This window comes from Chelmon rostratus, chromosome 8 (assembly GCF_017976325.1).
Source record: "Chelmon rostratus isolate fCheRos1 chromosome 8, fCheRos1.pri, whole genome shotgun sequence".
Lineage (NCBI taxonomy): Eukaryota > Metazoa > Chordata > Actinopteri > Chaetodontiformes > Chaetodontidae > Chelmon > Chelmon rostratus.
In genome coordinates this window covers 2,269,623-2,294,599 of record NC_055665.1, presented here as the reverse complement: position 1 = coordinate 2,294,599, position 24,977 = coordinate 2,269,623, and the positions used below count along the sequence as shown (strand labels likewise).

General features: G+C 46.0%; 1 protein-coding gene across 3 annotated transcripts in view; it reads right to left on the bottom strand.

Moving 5' to 3' along the window:
- Positions 1 to 521: 521 nt before the first annotated feature.
- The window catches only part of mef2d (myocyte enhancer factor 2d), a 97,479-nt gene continuing 73,023 nt past the window's right edge, over positions 522 to 24,977 (bottom strand). For all 3 annotated transcript variants that reach the window (XM_041941660.1, XM_041941659.1, XM_041941658.1), the window contains 4 exons: positions 20,050 to 20,228; positions 15,363 to 15,480; positions 14,805 to 14,982; positions 522 to 5,197 (listed from right to left, as the gene is read on the bottom strand). In XM_041941660.1, the coding sequence (XP_041797594.1) occupies positions 4,756 to 5,197; positions 14,805 to 14,982; positions 15,363 to 15,480; positions 20,050 to 20,228 (917 nt within the window). In that variant the 3' untranslated portion in view covers positions 522 to 4,755. The remainder of the gene's footprint in view (positions 5,198 to 14,804; positions 14,983 to 15,362; positions 15,481 to 20,049; positions 20,229 to 24,977) is intronic.

Genomic DNA, 24,977 nt, shown 5'->3' with positions numbered 1-24,977 from the left:
CTAAACTATAGATTTATCCAAATAAACAAACTGTAGCTTCGTCGTACTTCTCACAAATGTAAGTGCAGCTTTTAAACACTTATTTATTTATGTTTGTAGAGGTTAAAAGTCTGCAGAAAATGTTGCGTTATGGTATTTTTCAAAGTTACTGCAGCAGCAAAGACTCACACTCATAAAAATTCAGGATAAAGTTTAGAAAAACATAACGAAGAAATACTGGAGAGGCTCTTTCCTTCCCTTTCTTTTAGTTTGGGGTCTTAAGGGTGAAGCATTTACTAAAAAAGAGCTGAGAAAAAACCTTCACTTCTTTAAAAAAAGCTTTTCTCACTAAAAAAAAGAGCAAATTTCTTGAAAAAGAAGTAAATATTTGGGAAATTTGAGCCTTTTAACCCATCAGCAGCTTCCACTGCAGCCCTGCAGCACAAAAACACCAAAAAGTTAGAGTGCCATCTAGTGGCGACAACACGTCACTGCTGCCACATCACTCAGACAGGAGAAATGACACAAACTCAAACTTTCTGTAGGTCAACTTGTCTATTTAATATATAAAATACGGTAAAACATACGCAAAAAGGGGAGGAGGGTAAGAGGGGACCAATGGATACTTTGGTACAATAACAAACACTTTTTTTGTAAAAGCAGTATAGAATTTGTAATAACATATCAGTGCATACTTTATTTATGAAAATATACACAAATTGTATATCATTCTCCAAAAACAACAAAAAATTATCTTTACAACAAAAAAGCAGACTAGCCGAACACAATATATTAGCTATAATTTATTTTAAACTTTTTTCTTCAATGTTTTTTTTCTTAAATGTATTTCTGTGTGATGTATATTTGTGTCGATATTACATTTTATTTCCTATAACATGATTCACTCGTTGCTTGTTTTAAACGCCCACATGCATTGACATCATTGTGTCTGGTCAGAAATAAGTTAGACGTGTCACGCCGCCCCCCCTCCCCCCCGCATGTCAGCGCGTGTGGACTGAGAGGTTTGTCCATTGGACTCAAAGTCGCAGCATTGAAGCAGTTCGTCGCGGTCGCCTCCGTCCGCAGCCACACGTGCGCTAACATCACGACCCTCGCGTCGTTTGCTTCGTGTCAGAAAAATCGTGCAACATTAGTAACACCCTTTTTGAAGAAAAAAGAAAACAAATCCCAAAAAGAGAAAAACAAAAAATATATTTATAGAATATTTTTATATCGTAAAATAAAATAAAATTCCAAATAAAACAAGATGCCTAACCTACACAAAAAAACAAAAAACAAAAAAAACAACGCAGACTTCTATCATCATGGCGGCTCCCGTCATCATAATAATAATAACATCAATTGTCAGAGAACAGTTAAAAACAGACTGTCACCAGCACAAAGTAACACTGGAAAGTGAGTGAGACTTCTAAACATCATTATACAGGAGCAAAATCGCTTTTTTCAGGTCGGGGGGGGGGGGGGGGGGGGGGCGCAGGTTCTTTAAACTATCTCCCAGCTCGATTGTCTTTCTATTTGTGATTACAGCTCGACACTGCGTTCGTACGACTGGAGAGTCCCGCCGCAGAGGAGGGGGGGTCGGGGGTGGAGGGGGGGGCGTCGAGGCTGTTTTTTTGTTCGAGGCTCGGGGTGCAACAGTCTGAACAGTCAAAGTGTTCACACTCAGGGGGGTGACGCTCGCTCAGAAAAGAAACACTGACTCTCAGACTTGTGGAAGAGAGAGGAGAAAAAAAACAACGCGAGATGACGCGAGGGGGGGGGGGGGCGATGGGAGTCATGTGCGATGAGGTCGGGGGGGGCGGGGGTTGTGTCACCTGTGGAGCTGACCCCCAAATAATCTTATTTGGTGTCATTTCAGCTCTGACGCTCGCTGTCTGGACGGAGTAAACAGAAAAGCGTGTGTGTGATGAAATGTGTGTGTGGTTGGGTTGGGAGGGGGGAGTGAGTGACGGGGTGAGAGGCAGGTGACGGGGGCCCGCCCACGAGGAGGATGTGGTGGCTGCATGTCGACGAGTCTGCGCTGGATTTAGGAGGTAGTCATTAAAAGATCAGACTCCGGCTTAAACTGCCCCCGAAGCTTTTAACGAGCGACCGGACGGACGCTGAGAGCACCACCACTCTAAAATCCCCCCACCGCACCCGAAATCACCCTCTGCCACTGTCACAGAGCACAGAAACGACATCCTTCACATCTCCGCCTTCGTAGTCTTCCTCCCTCCCCGGGGTGGAAAAGGTGAAGGAGAGCGCCTTTCACATGCAAACATGGCTTTTAACAGGAGGAGGAGGCGAACCTGAACCTGCCTGCGACACAAACAGGAAGCGGGCCCCCCCAGCTGATATGCTGTGATGAGGATGCTGGCTTCGATGTGCCAAAAGACTACTTCAGAATAAGTATTGATGATATCTTTGGGGTGATTTAGATTCATGGGACGGTTTGACGCAGGAAGTTTTCAGCAGCTCAGGCTGCGATCAGCTGCTGCTGCTGCTGGAAAGAATGAAACCACTCATGTTTTAGTGGTTAATTAGTAACTTAATTGATATTTCAAATAACTATGATGAACGATTGAGTTGACAAGTGGTGCTCATAAACTTTGAGTGAAAACAAAACAATAAAATGATCATTAATATGCAAATTATTTCTGTCATTATTCATATTTCTTAAATAAAATCAAAATAAAAATGTAAATAACTTTTTAAAGAAGCCTTTTAAATTTCAATTAATCCCTTTTTTAAGATAAATATTTTAATGTAGTTTTAAATACATTTACAAGCTTTTAGAAAGGCTTTTAAATTGTACTTTTTGTTTCATTTGCTAATTTCTCTTCCCGTCTCACACAATTTAATCTAATTAATTAACTTTGAACTGGCAGCCAGCGCGCCGCAACAAAGGTTTAAGGGAGAATGAATGGCAATAAATTATTTAAATTAAAGTCCAACAAAACAGAATTTGTAGGATTAAATAAAAAGTGCACACATGTATCTGCTGAATGTGAATAAACCAGCCAGTGTCGGTCTAACCCTCGTGTGTGTGTGTGTGTGTGTGTGTGTGTGTGCGTGTGCATGGGGCAGGTGTGTTAAGGGGGTGGGGTTTCAGGTAAAGTGCGCTCCATCAGTGACAGAGTCCGAACCCTCGCTCACTCGAAACAGTCTGAGTCACCACGGCTACGTCTTCCCTTTCTGCCTCTGCAGCTCCCTCTCTTGGCTCGTCGACATATTACACGTTATATACACGCATAAATAATAATAAAAAAAGAGACCGATCCACTGAGAATCAATGTTTGCTTCTTCTTTTTTTGTTGTCTCGTTAAGGGATATCCTGCCGAATATATAGTTAATATATACAATCCCTGTCGTCTGTCGTAGCCCCCTGCCCCGGGCGCAGGGCTGCCCTCACTGCCGCCTGAAGCCGTTAAATATATACTAGTATACGATCTATTTTTAAACCTTCAGAACACCTTACCCCTGTCACACAAAGCCACATAGGTTACAGATTGCTTATATACATGGTACCTCACGACCCCCCCCCCCCCCTCAACACCAGCTATCTATTCAAAACACGAGTCGCTTCACAAAAATAATCTCAGCTGTGTGCATTGCAGGTGTGTGTTCAGCGATGAAATTCAGAACGAACATTTGCCCAAATCACTTTGTTAAAAAACGACCAGTTGAGGTAACAAACCCGTATACACACACACACACACACACACACACACACACACACACACATCAAACACACACACACACACTTTCTCAACATCCGTGGTTGACGAGATGCGGGCGAGATTAGGAGAATCTGCGTCATGTGTCGTTGAGCTGTTGCAGCTCGTCCCTGATTCAAAGAAAAGCAGTCTTTGACCTCGGCGAACAAGTCACGTTCCTCGTCTGGCAGCTAGTCCGCGTGGTACAGGTTGAGTTCGGACCCGGGGCCCGTCGACGCGGCGGCGCCGGCCGGGGAGGGAGGCGGGATTTTCTTTTAGTGTCTTCATATTCAAAACTGAGACGAATCCAAACTCTAAAGGTCGACGGTCGAGGCAGACGCTCGACTCCACGCTTTGAAAAAGAGAGAAACGGCCCGGGCTCCGAGAGAAGAAGCGAGAATCAAGAGCGACAGCGACACAACGGCGCCCGGGCCGAGGCGTACAAAGACACGGACTCACGTGGTGGCGCTGACTCACAGCAGCGCGGGCGTGTTTGACCAAAACCGACTGATAAACAGGAAGGACATGAGAGCGCCGCGGAGCCAGCGCAGGGCATGCTGGGAAACCACGCTCGTCCGCTCTGCCAGCGGCTGTCGACATGTCGGGCGTGAAAGTCCAAGTGGCGGAATTTACTCGCCACTGCGGCCTGATTGAACACCTACTCGTTCACTTCTATTGAAATACGGCTGAATGAAGTCCAGCGTCGTGACGTTTGGACTCGTACTCCCTGGTTCGGCGGCTCGACCCGTCGGGGCTCCGTGTGGGTGAAAGTACATTACAGTTCAGATGTGTGTGCACGTTGCCGTGCGAGTGCGCGTCAGTGTCCAGACATGTGTGTTAGCATGCTTGTGTTGTGTGTGTATGTGTGTGAGGTCAGCATTTCCTGTGTGGATGGCGGGTGTATATATGTGTGTGTGTGTGTGTGTGTGTGTGTGTGTGCACGGGGAAGGAGATCAGGGGCATCAGGGCTGGTGGGGGCATGTACACAAGCCACAAGTACACATCTCCATCTCCATCCTCCATCTGTCCGTCCATCCATCCCTCTCCGCCTCGCTCTTCATGTCACCCAGGTATCCAGTCTCATCCTCTTGACGTTGGTCCCGTCCTGCTCCTGGGGCTCGGCCGAGGAGGGCCGCAGGAGGACCATGGTGGGCTGCTGGGCCCCGGCGCCGGCCTGGTGGTGGAAGTCCGGCCCCCCGCCTCGTCCTTGGGCGCCGTCGTCCCGGTCGCTGCCCTCGTACGAGCTGCCGTTGCTGCTGAGGCTGTCGACCGGCGAGCGGCCTTGACCTCCCGCTTCCAGGCGCAGGGTGCCGGGGTAGGCGACCGCCACCAGACCTTGTCCCTGGACTTGAACGTGGCCTCCTCCACCTGCAACGCCGCCGCCGGTGGAGCTGGGAGTGCTGCGGTCGCGGTTTGGTGAGACCGGTTCGGACTTGATGTTGACGTTGGGGTTGGTGTTGACTGTCAGCGCGGCGCCCTGAGGTATCTGTCCCACCGGCCTGCAGAGATGGAGGAAGAGATAGAAAGAGGAGAAAGATGGAAGGAGGAAGAGTGTGACTACAGACCGGAACAAGAACGTAATTTAGGAGCTACCTGCACGATCCTGGAACATTACATGAGAGCAGACCTTCATCAGACAAACAGTTTGCAGGGATGAAACACAAAGTTCAGCCAGTTTTACAAAAAACTTTGAGGAATGATCAAATGAATGCACCAAGACTCTGCGGCAATGCTGGAAACCAGGCTCAGGTGGGCTCAGGTGGACTTCAGCACATGGAGAACAGGACACACAGTCAATAGGACGACATTTAAGGCCACATAGAAGCACAGTCCGTAAGCCATGCAGCCCAAACAGCTCTGCGTTGTGGATTTGGTCCGTTAAGGTTCACGCTGCGCAGTCGCCATGAGAGGATGCAAATCGCAGGTTGTAAAACAAGTCTTGCAGTAAGTTCGTGGTAACTCTCAACCCGCCAGGTGAGACGTTTGTGTAGCATTCCTTCTGAGAGGTACAGTCGATGAAAACAGAAAAACACCAGCGAGCGGCTTCTGAGTTTAACTCAAACTTCACAGAAACAAAACCAAACTCAACACAGCCGTCTTTCTGCTGCTCAACAATCAACCTGAGTTCACTGAGTTAATGTGAAAATATTCTGCCTCCCCCCGCCGTCACTCGTTCTTCAGGAATTAACCATCAAATCAGCTAAACGAATAAATAAATGAATGAATCAGCCACAAGTGCACGCCTCTGCTGCACGTTGATTCATCACAGCTGGATGTGAGCATCAGTCCAGTTTCCAGAAGCTGGTTTGGACTGACGCTAACACTACTGGATCGCTGCACTGCTGCATGTATACCTGCAGCATCTGGAGGCGCCTGGGTGTTAATGCTACGAGTCGTGCAGGAAGTCAAAGGACAGAAGAAAAACTAAATCCTCTGAGTCCTTTCTGAGTCAGCGTGGATCTGATAACAGAGGCTGGTGCCTACGTTCCGTGAAGCGATTGTTGGATGCTGCTCTTTGCATATGTTTGTCATTCTGTCTTCCACCAGCAGCGCCATCAGATCGTTCCAAGAGATTCAGTCGATGTTCCACCTATTGGCAGCGCTCGGACGCGATGTGGCTGCAGATACCGGAGAGGCTCTGGAACGTGAGACCGGAAAACACGGACGAGTTTTAAGGCAAAGACACCGACAGACTGCGCAGAGGTTCGTACGAACATGATGACGCTTCTGCACATCTCAAACAGCAGAATTATGCTGTTCAGGTTCCAAATAATCGCCCAGGAAAGTGTGTTTTCACCGATCTGACTGCCCAAAGCTGCGCTCTGCTGCACTGCTTGTGTCTTTGTACAACTTTTTTGCAGGAGGACTCTAATTCGAACTTTTCTGCTGAGCCACCAGCGCGTCAACACATCGCTGGTGTCCGTCCAGCAGCGTTTGGACTCTCTCATCCTCTCTTCTATCTTTACTGGCCTGTTTTGACAGGAAACGCTTCACACCGATGGAGTCGAGCCGCCACAGTCAGCTGCCATCTCACTAAATGTTGTTCAGCATTTCCAACCGATCGCTGCGACACTTTGATCGCCGTCTGAGCGACGACGCGCTCAAACGTGTCACTAAGCTCCGAACGTGATCTCGAGCATCAAGACGTTCAGGACAAGCGTGCCGAAAGGCGTCTGTGCCTCTACCTGTCACGACTCTTTGATCAGCCCCTGCACCCTCACACTCAGCCTTCACCTCCTCCTCCTCCTCCGCTGGCTGGAGGCTGAGTCGGACCTGTCACTGAGGCTGACGCCGGCTGTTGACGCTGCACCGCGGCTCGCTTCTTTGACGGCGTCGACAGGATTTTTCGGATAGAGCTCGTTTTCTCCCTCTCTCCCCCAGCCTGACACGGTCGATCTGAATTTGAAGCTCCCAATTACCGCGTTTCGCCCCTCGGGTGTGTTCTAATATGTCATATCATGAGCCATCTGCAGCGCTGTGTCTCTAATATTCCCTCAATTACTGGCAGGCTGAGAGGGGAATTTAAGATAGCACTCCTTCAGGCGATGTGGGTCTGCGGCGCTCGGTGCTCGCCGTCTTGCTCCTTCTCTGACACACTTTAACTCGTGCACTCATGCTGTCTTACATACAAATGCTCCTTCCTCTCTCTCTCTCTCACACACACACACACACACACACACAAAGTCCCTTGGCGGCGGCGGCGAGGCTCGCTCCGTCTCTCGCCGCGCCCACTTCATCAACCTGCGCGTCGCGGCTCAGGCCGGCGCAGGTAGATGGATGGCGGTGCCACGGGGGCGCCGTTGCTGTGGCGAGCGAAAACAGCAGCGTCAGCGGGCCGGTGACAGTGATGAAGGCGAGAGCGGCAGTCTACCTCTGAGCGCCAACAACACAGCGAGCACAGCCAGAAAGCAGACACTTGGTAAGGGAGCGGTGTGATGAGATGCAGCCGCGTTTCCCAAAATGCACTGCTTCTCCGAGGACCTGCACGCCGCAAAATGATCGAATCTCACAGATTTACTCGAGTAGTCATTCCCACCGCTGTGTACAAAATTAACAGTTTGTTCCTAAATCTGACAAACTGCAGTTAAGACTGTAATCTAGATCTAATCTAAAAGCCCTAATGATGTCATGATGTGATGAAGAACACCTGTTTGGAAGCTTCCACAGGTAAACAGGTCGATTGGTAACAGATGAAGTCCTGAAACTGTTTGTTTGTTAATGCTTGATTCTGGTTTTATTTGGGTGTTTTAGGGTTATATAACAGGAAGCCTTCATTACAAACTGGGGCATGAAGTTAAAAAACGTCGACCAGGAAGCGAGGGTCGATCATGAAGATGGCATGGTTGCATCATGGGAAATGTAGGATCCAGTGTTTTTGGACTAAAAGGTTGAGATATTTCATCCTGATTTCTTAAACTCTCCATCTCGTGGAAAACATGGAGCTCTGAACAGCACTCCATTCACTCGCTCGTTTCGGCCTCTTACAGGATCGAGTACTGCAACTTATTCTAGCCTCGTGGTGGATGTGTAGGTGTCATTTAACTCCCACTGTTCCACCCACAGGTCACTGGGACTCTGAAGAACGTTCCATCCATCTCAAATATGTAGATTAGACTCAATTTCTCAAATGATCAAAACATAGTTTAAATTTAAATGGAGGTTAAAAAAGAGAGTGAACGAATAACAGCGTGATTTAGCAAAGCTGCTTAAAGGATAACTTTGGTTTTTTACAACCTGGACCTTATTTGTAGCATGAAATACGACCATTTACTCCCCCAGACAACTTTGGTGGCATTTGGAGTCGTTTTGAAGAAATTAGCCCAAGAGGAGCGGCGCGTATATCCGTATAATGCGAGTACTCGGGGCATCCATGCGCAGCCTCTATAAACGCATAATCTGCAGAAACTCGTTCATATTCCAATATTTTGTTCTGATATGCTGGTGCTATTCCCCTCTGAGCCCGTGGTGGCATGTTATCAACATCCGGCGTCTCTAGACAACTACCTCTGACGTGGATGATGTCATTACCGAACGCCGCGCGCTGCCAGCAGCCAGCCACAACACGGCTGACTCTGCGGCGGTCGGCTACGAATACGCGATAACGAACCACAGCTGTGCCAAACCACAGCTAAACTAGCCGACCGCCGGCTCAGAGGGGAATAGCACCAGCATATCATAACCAAATATTGGAATATGAACGAGTTTCTGCAGATTATGCGTTATATAGAGGCTGCGCATGGATGCCCCGAGTACTCGCATTATACGGATATACGCGCCGCTCCTCTTGGGCTAATTTCTTCAAAACGACTCCAAATGCTACCAAAGTTGTCTGGGTGAGTAAATGGTCGTATTTCATGCTACAAATAAGGTCCAGGTTGTAAAAAACGAAAGTTATCCTTTAATGCTGTGATGCATTTGAGCTTTCAGTTCTCCGTAACATTTACTTGTTATTCCTGATTAAATGTTTTATTTGCTCTTTTCTCTGTCGTTTGCCTCTCGGGACTCTTTCATGTTTAAACTCTTCATGTCAGCAGCTAACTTTGCGGTCAGGGTTTCGAGAGAGAGCAGCGGATATTTTGGGAAAGCGGCGCGCTGAAGCTGTGTGGCTGAAGTGTAGAGAGTACAGTACCAGCAGAGGCCCTCTTCCCTGCCAAAGAGCAAGTTGGACTGAGAGGCCAAGCTGTGGAGGGAGGTGGAAAAAGAGACAAGCAAGTTTAAAAAAGCTAAAACAGCAGGAAACAGTGGGACGAGGCCAGTCCTGGTCAGTCCAGACTCAACAGCTGCTTCAGTCACACTGAGATGTTGTTAGAGGCAGGTCTGGACGGGAGGTGTTAAAGCCTCGCCGACACAAATTTGACAGCCATCCACACGCAAAGCATTTTCAACGGTCACTTCCAATAAACTTGAAATCACTGGCTTTTCCTGAACTGGGATCAGGCCAATGGGAGATCCTCAGATCCTCGTTAAAGGAACATACCGTGAATTCTCAAACTGCGCATTTCAGACAGGAGGCTAGGAGCTTCAATGGTTTTTATGCGGCTCCCACTTTAGAGGTTAATCTGCAGTCGAATTTCTTCAAACGCTTAAATTCCTGTCTGTTATTTAAGAATTGACGGTAACATGTTGGGACCATCTGATGCCAAAAATCAGCTAGCTGCATGCAAGCAATGGACGGCGTCATCTGACCATCCTACAGTGCGTTTGGTAAATAAAAGTGTTATCTTGCAGGTTGCAGGAAGCCTAATGAAGCTGCTGCAGGTTTCTGCACTGTGGCTTCTGATCTGGAGTCTGGGAAAACAGTGATTCCTCTGGGGAGGTTTTACTGAGCAGCCTCTGATAGCATGTGTGCATTCTGCCCTGCTGACAAACACTGTGTCCTGTAAGCAATTTAGCAATGTGTGCACTGTCTGTAAGAGTTTTTCTTCTCTTACACCACAGTGCAGAGAGGGGGGGGGGATAGGCCGAGAGAGACAGACTGAGACAGAGAAAGTGTGTTTTTGTGGGCGAAAAACAAGAACAGAGAACAAGAGCACTCGGCAGAAACTTCAGCCACCAATAGAACGTCTTCTCCCCTCTGTTAGCGCCGCGCTGACGGATTTGCAGCCATGCACACGGATGGATCAAATGGACAAAACAACACTGACGCATTGGCAGACAACGTGCCCAAAAGTTGTTCTGTTTATTTCCTGCCGGAGCGTCCCAAATGGAGGCCCCGTCTGCCGGTAACACATCGACTCAGTGAGGAAACAAACAACAAATGGCGCCCGGAGAGCGGTTCTATATGAACAGGCAAACCAGCTGAGAGCGAGGCTCTGCAGGGAGGCGGCTCGCCGTGACATTAACATTTAGATTGGGGAGCGAGGGGGACGATGAGAGTCAACAGGTGCACGCCGAGTCCGACAAAAGAGCAGGAAATAAGCAGAAGTAGTGGAAGAGGGATGATTAAAACGGGGGATGGGAGAGGGTGCAGATGACAGAAATCATTTCCTCGGGGAGCCCGCGGCGAGGAAAAGTGTGGACGACAGCGGAGGCGAGGCTCGCAGCCAAACCGTCATTCACCGTTTGGTCGGAGGAGCTTGTTTGCTCGCTGCGAGGCCGGGCGCTGCGATGAAATCAAAAACAAACCGGAGCAGTCTGGGCTGCAGAAGTGTCCACGTCTGCCCGTGCTGTCCTAGGACGCCGCGGTTTTCCGCTCTGCCGAGAGAACAGTTTGGTGTGCTGGGAAAGCTTCCCACATTTCTGCGGCGCTCGCTTGTTTCCAGCGACAGTGAATCTGTCACTCTGATCCCACACAGAACACATGAAACCTGCCTGGTGTTCGCTGCAGCGTCAAACCCGAGAGAGGAAGACATTAAAACGCTGCCTACTCGGTAAAATCACGACCGCTGATCCGGGGTCTGAAGGAGCGGCCTGGCCATTTTAAAGAAGACGCCCTGCATAAAAAGTTTGGGCTGCAACTAATGATTTTTCTAATTATTGATTAATCTACAGATAAAACAGAGCCGGCGGTGAGTCTTCAGATGGTTCGTTTAGTCCAACAGTCCAAACCCACAGAAGTTTATTTTTGCTAAAAAAAAGTTACTTTGACGATGACATTATCATTATAATCAACATAATTGCAGCTTAATTTTGGATTGATTAACTGATACATCCTACCTGCACTCACTTCTATCTAATTAGGACGTCTGGGTCAGTAGACTTCCACCAGGTAAGATTCATTCGTCCCACCTCTCTTTATAAATGTGTGTGTGATGCTCTAGACTGTAATATGTTACTCAAACTCCAGTAAGTTACTCATTTTTTTAATTATTAGATAGCTGTTTAAGTGGTTTATTGAGTCTACAGCCATGCTAGCAGCTAATAAGGCTCAATGCTAACTATGCTAAATGCTATCAGCATGCTAGCATACTCATAATAATATTATAACCATGCTAATGTTTAGTTGACCTGCAGGGGGCGATAAAGAGGCAAATTCAATGGCAATCAATCCAAGAGCTGTTGATATATTTTAGTCAAAACTACCAGTATTAACCTCATGGTGGCGCTAGAGGAAAGGTCAGAGGATCACCGCAGTCAGCAGGATTCATCCTCAGGGGATTATGAATGAACTTGTTCCAGCTTCTTCACTCTAAAGGTTTGTTTTTCTCTGTTTCATAAAGTTGTAAATGCGGCCTCTGCAGCGTTTGGACAAACCGTCTGAAGACGTCACCCCCGGGCTCTGGGAACTCTGGGTTAATTTCCACGACGTTTCAAACTCTTATAATGGCTTGAATAATAAAAAGACGACTCGATGACGCAGACTTGGCTGTCACTGAACAGGAGCGGAGAGGATGCAGGTGAAGCTTCCGGGCCACAGCGGACCGACAGTAGCTGGATTGTTCCGGTTGACGCTCGGAGAAAGCGAGCGCTGGCTGCTTTCACAGCCTCCGAGTGCTTCGACAGATCTGTTTGCTCGACGGTTTCATACAATCTGGACGGCCATTTGTTAACATTTACGAGGCGACATTAAGAGTTCTGCTGTGCATGAGCTGGTGAGTGTTAACTACGTACTGCTTTTTCAAAGATGCTCAACCCCCTGGAGTCACAGCTGCTGTATACAATAACAAACAACCTATTATCATATTTTCACGGACAAATTTCAGCTTGTCAGACAGAGAGACAAATAACAGTCTCTCTCCTGACAGCTGGCGTCATTTTTTTTTAAACACGTTTCTGTTATATTTAATTTTTTCTTTGCGGCTGAGATTCTGAGCAGCCTCTTAAATTAACTTTATGCCAAGTTGCATTAGGAGGGCTGTTAAATGTTAAAGGCTTATTTTGTATACCACAAACAGCCAAAATGATATTAGGCCCAAGAGTGTTACAGGCTGTTAACTGATTATCAAACCCCAAACTGCATTTCATTCAATGTCATCGGTCTAAATAACCAGCTTTGACAGCTGAGCTACGTCTAAATTATTCCTTGTCGTCATGCTGCTGCAGGCACTCGAGGCCTACGTGCATCTGAGGAACTGAACCGTACGTCTGACTGTCAGCTGACACTGACAGCTAAATGGCGGAAAAGTAAAATTTTAATGCAGTAAGCATGTTCGCGGCGCACGGCTGTGCACTGGGACGCCGTTTGGGACCGAAAGCAGCATCCAGAGGCTCCTTTCATTGGAGGAGCTGGTGAGGCGCCTCTGCTGTCACGCTGCAGCATCGTCCTCTTTGTTCATCACGCTTCCAAAGAGCTTCAGATCTGAGCTTGAGGTGGCATGAAAACTCTTCTAACCACCAGTAAAGTGATAATGTGGAGAAAAAAAAAGTGCCATGACGGAACTGAAAGAGGAATGAAGTGCAGACACAACAAAGCAACAACAGGCATCACATGGAAAACAAACGGAGAGAGAAAAGACGGTTTGACATCGTGTTTGTCATGTAACTGCATCTATTCTGTAATTTCTTGGGGTTGTTCTGTTATTTTGGCTCCTAGCTGAGCCCGTGAGCAGTGCAGTAACTTCACAGATAAAAGGCACGGCACAGCCGCGCAGCACCAGACGCTATCATGTCATTCACCTCAGGTTAGCAGCAAAATTGGAGATGCAGTTAACCATCTCCGCATTCTGTTTCTCTGCACCCCACATGCTGTGGAGAAAAGGGGGGGAGGGAGGACAAAACAAGAGGCAGTTACAAGCCGCTCCCCGATCCACAGGTTAGCCTAGCACAGCCGGACCGCTACACAAAGAGTTAGCGCTGATGGCTAAAGGGCTACGACACAAATGTGTGTGACGGGGCTCTGCAAAACAGCGTGGAAACATTTCTGTTTTTATGGACGTGAGCTCCCACAACCTGCGACAGTGGACAAAATAATGTGAACACCCCACTGACAAAAACTTCATCTCTTAAATTCATCGTAACATTTTCAGGACTGATCGGCTGCGGAGGAGTTTAAAAAGCACCGTGAGGGAAATCTAAACATCTTGTCTAACAGCAGTGAATCAAAGCTGCTGAATGACATCATGTTTCCTGTATGTGATTGGCTGAAAGAATACGAATGAGGAATCTTAAAACTACAGGGGCCTGTTAGGACCAGTCCAGGCTAAACTAAACATTCGCGGCCTTGCACAAACACACAGGAGTTTTCAGTTCTTTTGAATCTCTCTAAAAACTTTTGTTTTATCAAGCATGCTTTTGCGGCTAACTTGCATGAACTTGGGGTTGTAGTATCCCAGCATGCATTTGGCATCAACTAGAGGCGATGACAGAGAGTTGGAGCCAGGCTCAGTTCACCAGATTAGATTTCTAACATGTGATCACCTCATCAAAATAATGACTATTTGAAAATTTCCTGTGAAGTTTTTGGAAAAGCCAAAAATCAACACTTTGATCAGTCGTGTCTCAGCAAACCCTTCAGTAATTTACCAGAACGCATAATAACTGCCGTCGATGTGTTTGCACTCTGCACTGACAGCAGCCTGCAGACATGAGAGGAGAATAAACAGCCAAAATAACTGAAAACACCTGTGTGTGGGGGGGGGGACAGAGGTGAAGCTGCGTTTCCAGACTCTGTAAGTGGCAATGGCGAAAAGAAAGAGGGACACTTACATCAAAGGTAGAGTTAGGTCCATTTTGCTTTAAGGTAACAGAGGAAATTTCCTGGAGCTAACCAGAAGTGCACTTTGGGGGGGAGGGGTCAGACTGAGTAGAGGGACACTGCAGATGAGTGAGACCTTCAGGGAACATTTGCTCTAAAGCTGACATCGTCGTTATTTACAAGTTGGAAAAACAAGAAGAGCACTGACGTACTTTTCCAGTTTCAAACCCTGTGCGTCTGTCTGAGAGCTGGATGACACAGCTAGCAGCTAGCCCCGCTACCAGCAGCTAAATGAGAGGGGGGCCTCCAGAGGGAGTCGGAGCTGAGCGGGGCGGGGGGGCGGATCTAGGTCACCACCGAGATGAATCAAGCGCAGCTGGGGTGAGCTACGGTTTCGTATGGGTGAGGTGCTTGTGTTTTATGTGTACGTTGTACTGAATCAGCTGAAGTACATGACACTCGTAAAAAGGTCAAATGTCAGGAAATGGATTCATCTCTTTACAAGTCGGCTGAATGAAGAAAAGGGATCTTACACCAAGTTACTGAGCGACGCCAAGCTCAGCTGCTGTGGCTGTTGCTGCTGCTGCTGCTGCTGCTGTTGCTGCTGAGAGACCGCTGGTTGCTGTTGCCAGGCAGCCATGTTGCCGGGCACCAGCCCCGGTGGTGTGAACGTCTGGAGCGCTGTGAGATCTGCACTCGTCAGCTGGTACTCTGAGATTAAGGGATGGAGGGGGAGACACAGGGAGAAAAAAAGAGAGAGGATGTGGAGAGGAGGGTTGAGGGGGATTGTTTTACATCACACAACTTTCTGCTACATCAATATTAATCGGGGCTAATCCATATTAATGGAGACCTTTGAAGTGGAATCATTCCAGAAGCTCTCACACAATGAACAAAGTGAATATTCATGGTGGTTTGTGGCTTCGCACTGTGAGGTTTTCACGTTTTTCTCCGTGACACTCAAGATTTTTCATGACATGCTGCAGATTTCGTCTTTCCCAGGTTCTTAGCGTTTCCTGGCCTGATGTAAAGCGACAGTCTGAGCTGCCCCGTCCTGCTGCAGGGAGGCAACGCTGCCTTCGCCGTCTTACCAGTGTTGTAGGCCGTCTGCATGCCGGAGAAGGGCGCTAGGAGACTGGGTGTTGCCACGGAGACCACCGGCGTGGTGAGCGGCTGCGCCACCTGGGACCCACCTAGCCGCTGAGCATTCTGGGAAGACAGAAAGATTGGAGGAAGACGAACATTAAGACACAGGAGGAGGAAGAGGTGATTACTGCTACAGTGGTTCTGAAGATGGTGTCTGGGGGTCTTCACAGGTCCTGAGAGCGGTTCTAAGGGATCTCCAGCTAAATGAAGCGCGTTCTGATCTCTAAAGAACTTCTGTAACGTCGTATAAAAATCATTCCTGCTACAATTATCTGCATCTCCTCTGCGCACAGTGGAGTTAATCAATTAATCATGGAGCTAAAACAGCAGTCTGGTACTAGAGTGACTCAATTTGAAAGGTTTTTACAGAATTCTGGTTTACAATGAACAGGATTTGAACAATCTGTTATCGTGTAAATACTCTGGCAAAAGATGCTTAAACATCCATCTGAGAATTACAGCTAAACCCTTTCTCTCCTGGATCTTTGGATCCAGTGTTGTGGCTCCGTGTCGTGAGAAAACCTGGTCCGGTTCCACAACGAATGGTGCCTTTTTTCTCCTTATATGGGCTGAGTGTAGGAGTTCACAGCACATGACTTCATCCATTTTCAACTGCAGTAATGATAATGGTTAGCATGTGCTCTCCACTGTACAGGAGAGGGGATGCAGAGACCTTGTAATGTCACTGAGAACAATTTAATTACACCGTTACTACTGAAATATTTCACTATAAACACAGCTTGTTCTACTTCTAGCTGGAATGAAAAACAAATACTTGATCTTGTAATATAATAGCAGCCTCTACTTTATGAAGCTGAAGAGCAGCAACTCTAATTAACTTTCAACCCTCAGCTTTCCTGCCACATTTGAAGACTTATTGGCAGATTAGAGAAAGAAAAATAGCCTAAAACGAATGCAACAGGGCATTAATAACTAAAGTCTGACATAATAAAGAGTTACATCACTTCACGTTGGCTGCGCGGGCCAGTGGAAGATGTTTTATTCATCGTGCCGCAGACGGACGCATTTCTGTGAGAAAATCCAAGCACCTCAGTTCTCTCTCAGGCGTTCAACTTTTCGGTGACACCTTAACATCAGCGTGCAAGATGAGAAGCGTCTCGCATCTCGAGGTGGCGTTTGCATGGCAACGCTGTCGCCGGGGCCGGGCGCTCGCGTTATGAGGCGTCACGGTGGGAGGTGTTATGAGAGGCATCGCTGTGCTGGAGGATCATGCTGACAGGAGCGCATGCATCGACAAGGCCGACAGAGGAGAGATGAGCGGGGATGAGTGTGTGAATGTGTGCAGGGAGGTATGTTAGGAATTAATACACAATGTGAGGTGTGTGTTTGCTCTGAGGCTCGTGTGTGTGTGTGCAGGGAGGAGGCATGAACACATGTCTGCATGCATGCATGCATGTGTGTGTGTGTGTGTGTGGACTGAGGGGGTTAGCGTGTCGGGCTCCAACATGTCCGCCTGCGTTCCAGGTTGGAGACTTTGTGATCTTCCTTCACTCTGATCCTCGGAGCATCGACACTCGGATGAAACCAAACATGCACATGCTGAGCAGCTTCCACACAGAGCGGAGAGTCAGCTGGTCGCTCCGCTTCCCTCGATATTCCCTCTATAGACTGTTTGTACAGCACAACTGTCACTTTAAGCTCACTGTACCACCACATTTAGCACAATATAAACACACATTTTCTACTTTTGTCTTTTAAAAAACACTTCTGGGATGTTTTATGTCACAAAACGCAACACTTTTCTGCATTTTTTGCTTCTAAAACTGTAGATTTTGCAGGTTAAATGCAAAGGGCGGTTAAAATGATGTAATCTATAGTAAATCATTAAAGCCAACACTTATATGTACAGTTGTACAGGTATAACAGTGATGGACTTAAAAAGATTTTCCTGGAAATGGAAAATTGCAATTTTGCATTTTAAGCACCTTTACGTGCCATGTAGAATAATAGCATTACTTTGTTAAGCCTGTCAAGAGCGCAGTGGGGGGAGTAAATTACTGGCAAAGACAACATGAATGTGTACCGGCTCTTCAGAAAGGGTTGATTCTCACGAAAGCCTCTCGTGTACAAAATGCATTTATGCTGCTAAGAGATGTTTTTCAAGTCATTAAGACAGTCAAAGTCAAGTCTTAAAAAAATATTTCTAAATTCTGGGAAATATGCTTTCTTGCCAAGAGTTAGATGAGGAAATCGATACCGCTCACATCTGTACGCTACATATGAAACTTAGCCAAGAAACAGTTTGGCACAAAAACTCTTGCACAGATCCAATAAGCAAGACACACAGTGTGTTAATTAGTGAGCTTTAGAAGTGTTTTCAGACAGAGCCAGGCTAGCTGTTCTCCCTTGTTTCCAGTCTTTATGCTAAGCTAAGTTAGCTGGCCGCTGCTTGTAGCTTCATATTTACCATACAGACATGAGACTGGTATCAACACTCTCTAATTCTCTGCAAGAAAGCAATTAAGTATATTCCTTTTCCTTTAAATATTAAAAAACAAACGGCAAGTCAAGAAATAATGAAAAACTTTTGATAATAATGAAAGATACTTGATTCCTCTCATGCACAGGAGCTTATTTTTCCTGCATTGTTCTGGGATGTTACCAGGTGGAACTCATTTGAAGGTCAAGTCCTAATATTTGTGACTTGACTCGAGTCTACAGCGCCGATGGGACTACAACGGCTTGGAATAAAAACATCCTCCATGAAGGAAACCAAATTAGAAATAAATAAATATTCCAGGAAGCGGTGCAACCAGCTGATTGGTCCACTGCACGCGTGTTGCTGCGATGCCCTGAGTTCACCACCGGCTCGTCTTCTATTCTCGTCATAGCGCCGGCGTCACTGACTCAGCCCTGATGCGATGCATTTGCTGACAGTGTCACACTCATGCTCAGTGAGATCACACAGAGTTCGACACCACATCCACGAGGCTAAAAGTCTAGAAGTCTATTCACCTCACTCACCAACTCCAGCTCTTCCTCTGTCTGCACGGCGAGTGGAGGAGGAGGAGGGGGAGGGGGGGGGGCAGAAAACAGAGGACGGTTACCTTCCTACGACAGCTAACGGCAGCAAAATATCAACATATGAACTTAATCTGAAGTCCAGCAAAGACGTACGGTCAGCAGGTTTGTTCACAGTGATACTTTCTGTTACTGACACAGGGCCTCAAGTCAAAACGCAGCCAGAGTGATCGATGGCTGACTGAAGGAGGACGATTGGATCCAGATGTTGAATTGAGCAACAGAAAGGAGGAATATTCACATCTCTACAACATCTAGATGTGAAGTGTTTTTTTTTTAAACGTCTGGCTGGGATTTGTCAGTGGACATGTGACTTGTAAGTTAACTCTGCTGCACATGACGTATGAATAAAAAACTTCCTTTTGTTTTTGTACAAATCTAAATGAAGCGATGTTGCAGAGATGAAAATCTGGAGAGATTTGGAGAAAGATTCTTAGCTTTCCTTCTTGAGTGTGAGCTGGTTTACTCCTTCAAATGATCCAAAAACATGAAAACTAGAAAAAGCCTTTATAATTCATGCAGAGAATCTGCTGAAATCCAGTAGTTTTACATAATGAGCCTCATGCAAGAACATTTTCAGATCCTTAAACTAAACCTCTTACGAGTCCGATTCACCAAACTCCACCTCCACAAACTTGCCTAACTTGTTCGTTTGAACTTGATGAACGCCTGCTGTTCACCGGTGGAGGTGCTTTCCTGAGATTTCCTCATTAACATAATCGGCAGCCCTAAACTGGCACATATGGTGACCTGTTGTGGACTCCCTTAGTCCTGCTGTCAGACAGTAGCAGAACAAAACTCTACAAATTCAGTCAGTAACCAAAGCAATAAGAAAATATCACTACAGCCAATCAGCGGTGTGTCATCACAAAGCCGCACTGTGACAGAAATAAAGACGGGTTGTCGTTAAGTTACCGTAGACACCAAAACCCATCATTTTTCTCCATTTTTTGCTTCAAAAACTGTAGATTTTGCAGAAACTGGATCTTTGGGATGAAGCTCTTTGCTGATGTTGGGCAGGTAAAATGATGTAATCTATAGTACACAATTCACCTGCCCACATCATTAAAGGCAACACTTATATGTTCTGTTGTACAGATATAACAGTGATGGACTTTAGATATAAAAGAGTTTCCTGTAAATGGAAAATTGAAATTTTGTATTTTAAGCACCTTTTCGTGCCATGTAGAACAATGGCATTACTTTACCGTAGACACCAAAACCCGTCCTGCTAAAGCGAAGCAGTCCAAGGCTAAAATGGGAGGCGGTCACAGAAATACATTCCATCCTGTTACACTGTCGGCGTAACAGAAGACTTTCCCCTGTACAGCTACTGCGAAAATAACTTCCTATACAAGTACTGAACTGAGTCTGGAAACATATTTAAAGCCTAAATTCATCCTTAAAGCTAGTTCCCCACACAAGAAACATGGCTGAAGCGTTAGGGTTAAAAATCTCTCCATATGACTGGTTCTTGCGTGAGGCCCACTGCATGCAGTCCGCAAGAAAATACGTGACCGCGACTAGTTTTGAGTTAAAGTCCACATTTAGCTCAGTTTGTCCACATGTGGCCGCCGTAGCTGCACTCACCAGCTGCATGAGGCTCTTGCCGCTCTGCGAGGTGATGACCCTCAGGTCCGGCTTGCGGCTGTTGACCATCTGAGGGCTGGGCGGAGGCGGAGACTTAGCCAGGACTACTTTCCCCAGGCTGTTGCCGTTGGATACGGAGAGGAGGCCCGGGGAGGCCCTGGCACTGATGTAGCCATTAGCTGGAGAGACACAGAAAGAGCGAGACAGGGATTCAGTGGCGAGGGAGGGATGGACGAGGCTGTGTGTTTGTCTGTTTGATGTTGTCAGTATCTGTATCTACCTGTGAACTCTGTCTGTGCTTGTCTGCCTGGGTGTGTGTGTTCTGCTCTGTGTGTGTGTGTGTGTGTGTTCTCATTAGCGAGTTGGATGGCTCGGTCGCACCACATGCTCCTCGCCGTTTCTGCAGCTCAAACAGTGATTTTTTGGCGGCGCTCTGATTTTTCTGCAGCATCAAAACCGTGCCACTCTCTCTCCAGAACTGTCGTACTTTCACTCTCTCTCTCTCTCAGCGTCTTTCCTCTTTGTTTCAGTTGTCTCGCCGTTCAGTGAAAAACACACACAAACGTCCCTGGACTCTTTCCATCTTACACTGCAAAAAATATCAGTTTTGACAATTATTGGGCCCTGAAAGTCTTATTTTCTTGAAGCGTCAGTCTCAAACATTTCAGTCCTGGTTGATTTGGTGACACCTGTAGTTACTGCCGGTAACACACTACAGATAATACCACAGATCAGTTTGTTACTTGGCTGAGAAGTTGGAGGTGTGTAGCTCAGTTACTTCTTGTTCCATCACTTTCTGCAAGATTTCAACCTGATCCTCTGTCAGACAAGGTCCAAAATGACCGTTGTCTTATTTTGTAAAATCATTTTTGATGAAGGATAGCAGCGAATGCAAACCTCAGTGACAAACACACTGCATTTCCTGTGACTACTTCAAAATAAAAGTCCATTTGTGTTCCGCCAGTTAAATGCTTTTAATGTGAAGCTGCAGCAGCAGGAAATGCTCAGTTTGAATCAGCAGTAACTTAATACAGCATTTTTATGGGAATGTCGAGAACAACCGTAATACTACAAATATATAAATACTGCAATAGTTTCATCAGTGGGCCACAGACTCAATCATTATTGTGTGACCTCATTTGAACATAGATGGTGACTTCAGAGACATTTATTAATTATTAAAATGTTATTTTAATTTATTAATTTAAGTTTCAACATGCTCCCAACACATCACAACTATTAGAGCTTGTTATTATAAGCTGAGAGATTCACTTTGTTAAACTTGCAGAAACTTCAGAGGCTGAGAGCTCGACTTTTTGATGAAACGCCTGCATTGCACTGCAGAGCCATTCTTTCTCGAGATTAACAGTGTTTAAAAAACACATTTTCAATCCAAGCCTATTATTTCAAGAATTCACTAGAAATGAGTGCCAGTATCCTCAAACAAGTCGAAACAGGCCAGAAAAATTATTGTTCAAATTCTTGAAACAGTTTTTGTTGGAACAGGATGAAATTATATCACTGCGATGGTAGATTTTTATAATTTGTGATAAGAAAATAAGACTTTTAGGTTTTAAATGATAAGGCTGGCGATATTCTATATTTCTTATTGCTAACAAATCCTATGAAAAGACCAAAACCAACACTGCGTTAATCTGTCTCTCAACACTTCCTGTCTGTGGCTCTCAGCTCCAAGCCCATTGGTTCCTACTGAGGACATAAACCTTTACAAACAGGTCACAGATATACTTTTATCTATTTGAAAAAAGTGCATTTGTTGGGGACTACTTTTAGTGGCGGATTAATCCACATTCGGTGCTTTAGTAAGTATTTGTGATGGTGTGTGTGGGACTGTCATGATAAACTACAGTGTGTGTGTTCATAGTAATGAAGGAACACGTCAGCCAGAGCAACGCTGAGGCTCACTGATGTGTGATGTGGTCTTTTTAACAGGGAGAAAAACAGAATATTGACCAACTTACTAACTAATAATAGGAGGAAATGACTTTTTTGCAGTGCAGAATACTTTTGCTTTTCTGACGGCTGCATTCCAGCAACATTACAGAGCATCACGTCAGTTGAACGCACCCTCCTTTGAAACTGGTCACATTCCAAACTCCTACACTGCAACGCAACAGTTACTCTGTGAGAAACAACAACAACACCTGATACACGGCATGCTGCACCTGTGTGGTGTGTGTGTGTGTGTGTGTGTGTGTGTGTGTGTGTGTGTCCCCTGCTTTTATGGAATATTACGGATATTTTATGTAAAGTTTTCAATCAGTTTGAATGGAGGTGTATGTTTCTTTGTGTTGATTATTGTTTTTTCAAATAAGCTGTTTAAAAAAAGACGGGGATGGAGGTGGTCTGGGTGTCATGACAACAAGACTCCAGCAGACAGCAGCCTGTTCGTGCTGCTGAGGTCAAAAGAAGAACTCGATTCAAACAGTCAGTCAGTCACAGTGTGTATAAAAAGGGGGACAGCAGGGACTTTCCCAGCCTTGACACACACACACACACACACACACACACACACACACACACACACACACACACACAGGCTGTATTCCCCTTGGACAGGCAGAGTCAGTGTGTGTGTGTGTGTGTGTGTGTGTGTGTGTGAGATAGCAGATAGCAGTTCACCATGACGCCGCCTCCAGACGACAGCGGCATGTGACTCTGCTTCATCTCAGTCTCACACACACACACACACACACACACACACCATGAACTAAACCTGACAACAGCAACTGAACACTAACAGCTCGACGGGAGGGAAGATAGGTGGCAAGAAGAAAAAACACAGTGACAGTGAAAAGAGGGGTGATGGAGGCGTTGGGGGAGGAAGGGATGAAGGGAGGGAGAAGCATGAGGTTGCAGCGATGGAGGGAAGATACAGATGAAGAAAGACAAGAGGGCACAGAGGAGGTTTGGGAGTTGTGCTAAGGAAAGTTCATTTCAAGTTAACGACCTGCTGCTAACTGCACACTGAAGCGACTGCTCGACTGTCAATCACAGTTTCCTCTCTCACCGTTTGGAGGCATCGAGGCTTCGGCTCTTAGCTTATTATTCACATACAGAACATTTTATCTCCCTCTGGGTGACTCAATTGAATTGTGGTGTCCCTCAAGGCTCCGTTCTTGGCCCCCTTCTGTTGTCTATACACATGCTACCTCTTGGCCAGGTTATTCAAAATCAACACCTTCATAGTGTCATCTGCATAAAAAATGTTTTACCATTTCTTATGCAGATGACACTCAGTTATACACGCAGTTAAAACCCACAGATCCTAGCAGCCTAGCTAATCTCACAACCCTAACACCCACTCTGATATCAAATCCTGGATGTCCCAAAGTTTCCTTTAATGAAAGTTTAAAGTGCTAATCTTGGTGGTCTCTCACATAATATTTCACTGGCTGCTAGGAATCAAGGGGTAATATCTGATGCTAAGCTTTATTTTGATGATCAATAGTGCTGTTCAGTCATGTTTCTTCCAGCTCAGGTTAATCTCTATAATCACGTAACTTTTATTAATTGCTGATCTAGAAAATTTAATGCATTTCACGCGGGTATCAGCACAGAAGGCTGCTGCTTTATATTGGCTTTGCTCCTAAATACATTACTGATCTGTTGGGTGGTCTTAAGATCCATCCATGGCGCCCTGCTGGTTACTCCAGGTCATCGGGCGATCTGTCTTTTGCTATCAGAGCCCCCAAACGATGGCGCTCTCTGCCTACTGAACTCAGACACACCAACTCTCTAAACGTTCTTTTTGTGAAAGTTTTTGGAAATGTTCGATATACGTTTTATTTATAGTGTTTTTTTATTCTTATTTATTTAATCATGTTCAGTTAATTTTATTGTCTTCCTCTGTGTTCATGTCTTTGGCCTTTTTATCATTTTATCTGCCATATCTGGTTATATTTTTTTCTGTTGTAAAGCACTTTGCATCATTGTTAAGGAAAGTGCAATATAAATAAAGTTTATTATTATTATCCTTACAAGCAAATAAACCAAAAAACAGCAGCAGAGATTTCAGAAAATAGGACAGAGGAGGTAGAAAATAAAAAAGTCGGGAAAATATGGTAGAAGAAGAGAGAAAAGTAGAAGGTAGGGAACGACAAAAGGGAGGAAAAGGATGAACAGATGTAGGGATAGAAAGGGGAAGTAAGGAAGGAGGCACAGAATGAGGTAGAGAGTGAAGAGAAGTAGAGGTAGAGAAAGACAGGAAGGACATAGGGAATGAGAGAATAAAGAGAAGGAGGAAGGACGCTTTGAAGGAAGCAAGAAGAAAGAAATTTAGACAATATGTAGTGAGAAAGAGAAGTAGTAAGGAAGGAAAGGGGAAGAATTTATTTCCCAGCAGGCATCTGACCAAAGAGATCACCTGGGTGTTTCTGGGAAATCCGGCAACCCCCTGTGTGTGTGTGTGTGTGTGTGTGTGTGTGTGTGTGTGTGTGTGTGTGTGTGTGTTGCGTAACATGCACTAAGTGGGCCTACATGTGTGCATCAGTGACTGATGGGAATCTGTTGCTGGTTGCGTTGAGTTCATGTTTATGAGTAAAAGGAGAGGGTGGCGGCTTTGTGGTGACCCTGAGTTATGAGTTATGCACGCACATGCACGCACACACACACACACACACACAAACAGTGTGTGTGAAAGTGAGTTTCTGTCTGAGTGCGTCACTGAAATGTGTGCCTCTTGCAGGTGCCCTTAAGCCAACATTAAATCCCCATATAGACACAGCCTGAGGCACTGGCATCATTGTGTGTGTGTGTGTGTCAGTGTGTGTCAGTGTGTGTGTGTGTGTGTGTGTGTGTGTGTGTTTACACTATGCAGTACTAGTAATGGTTTTACTGGAATTTACAGATGCATATTTTTCATGCATTTTTGTGTGTTTCTATGTTCCCTAAAGTCATTTTTACTA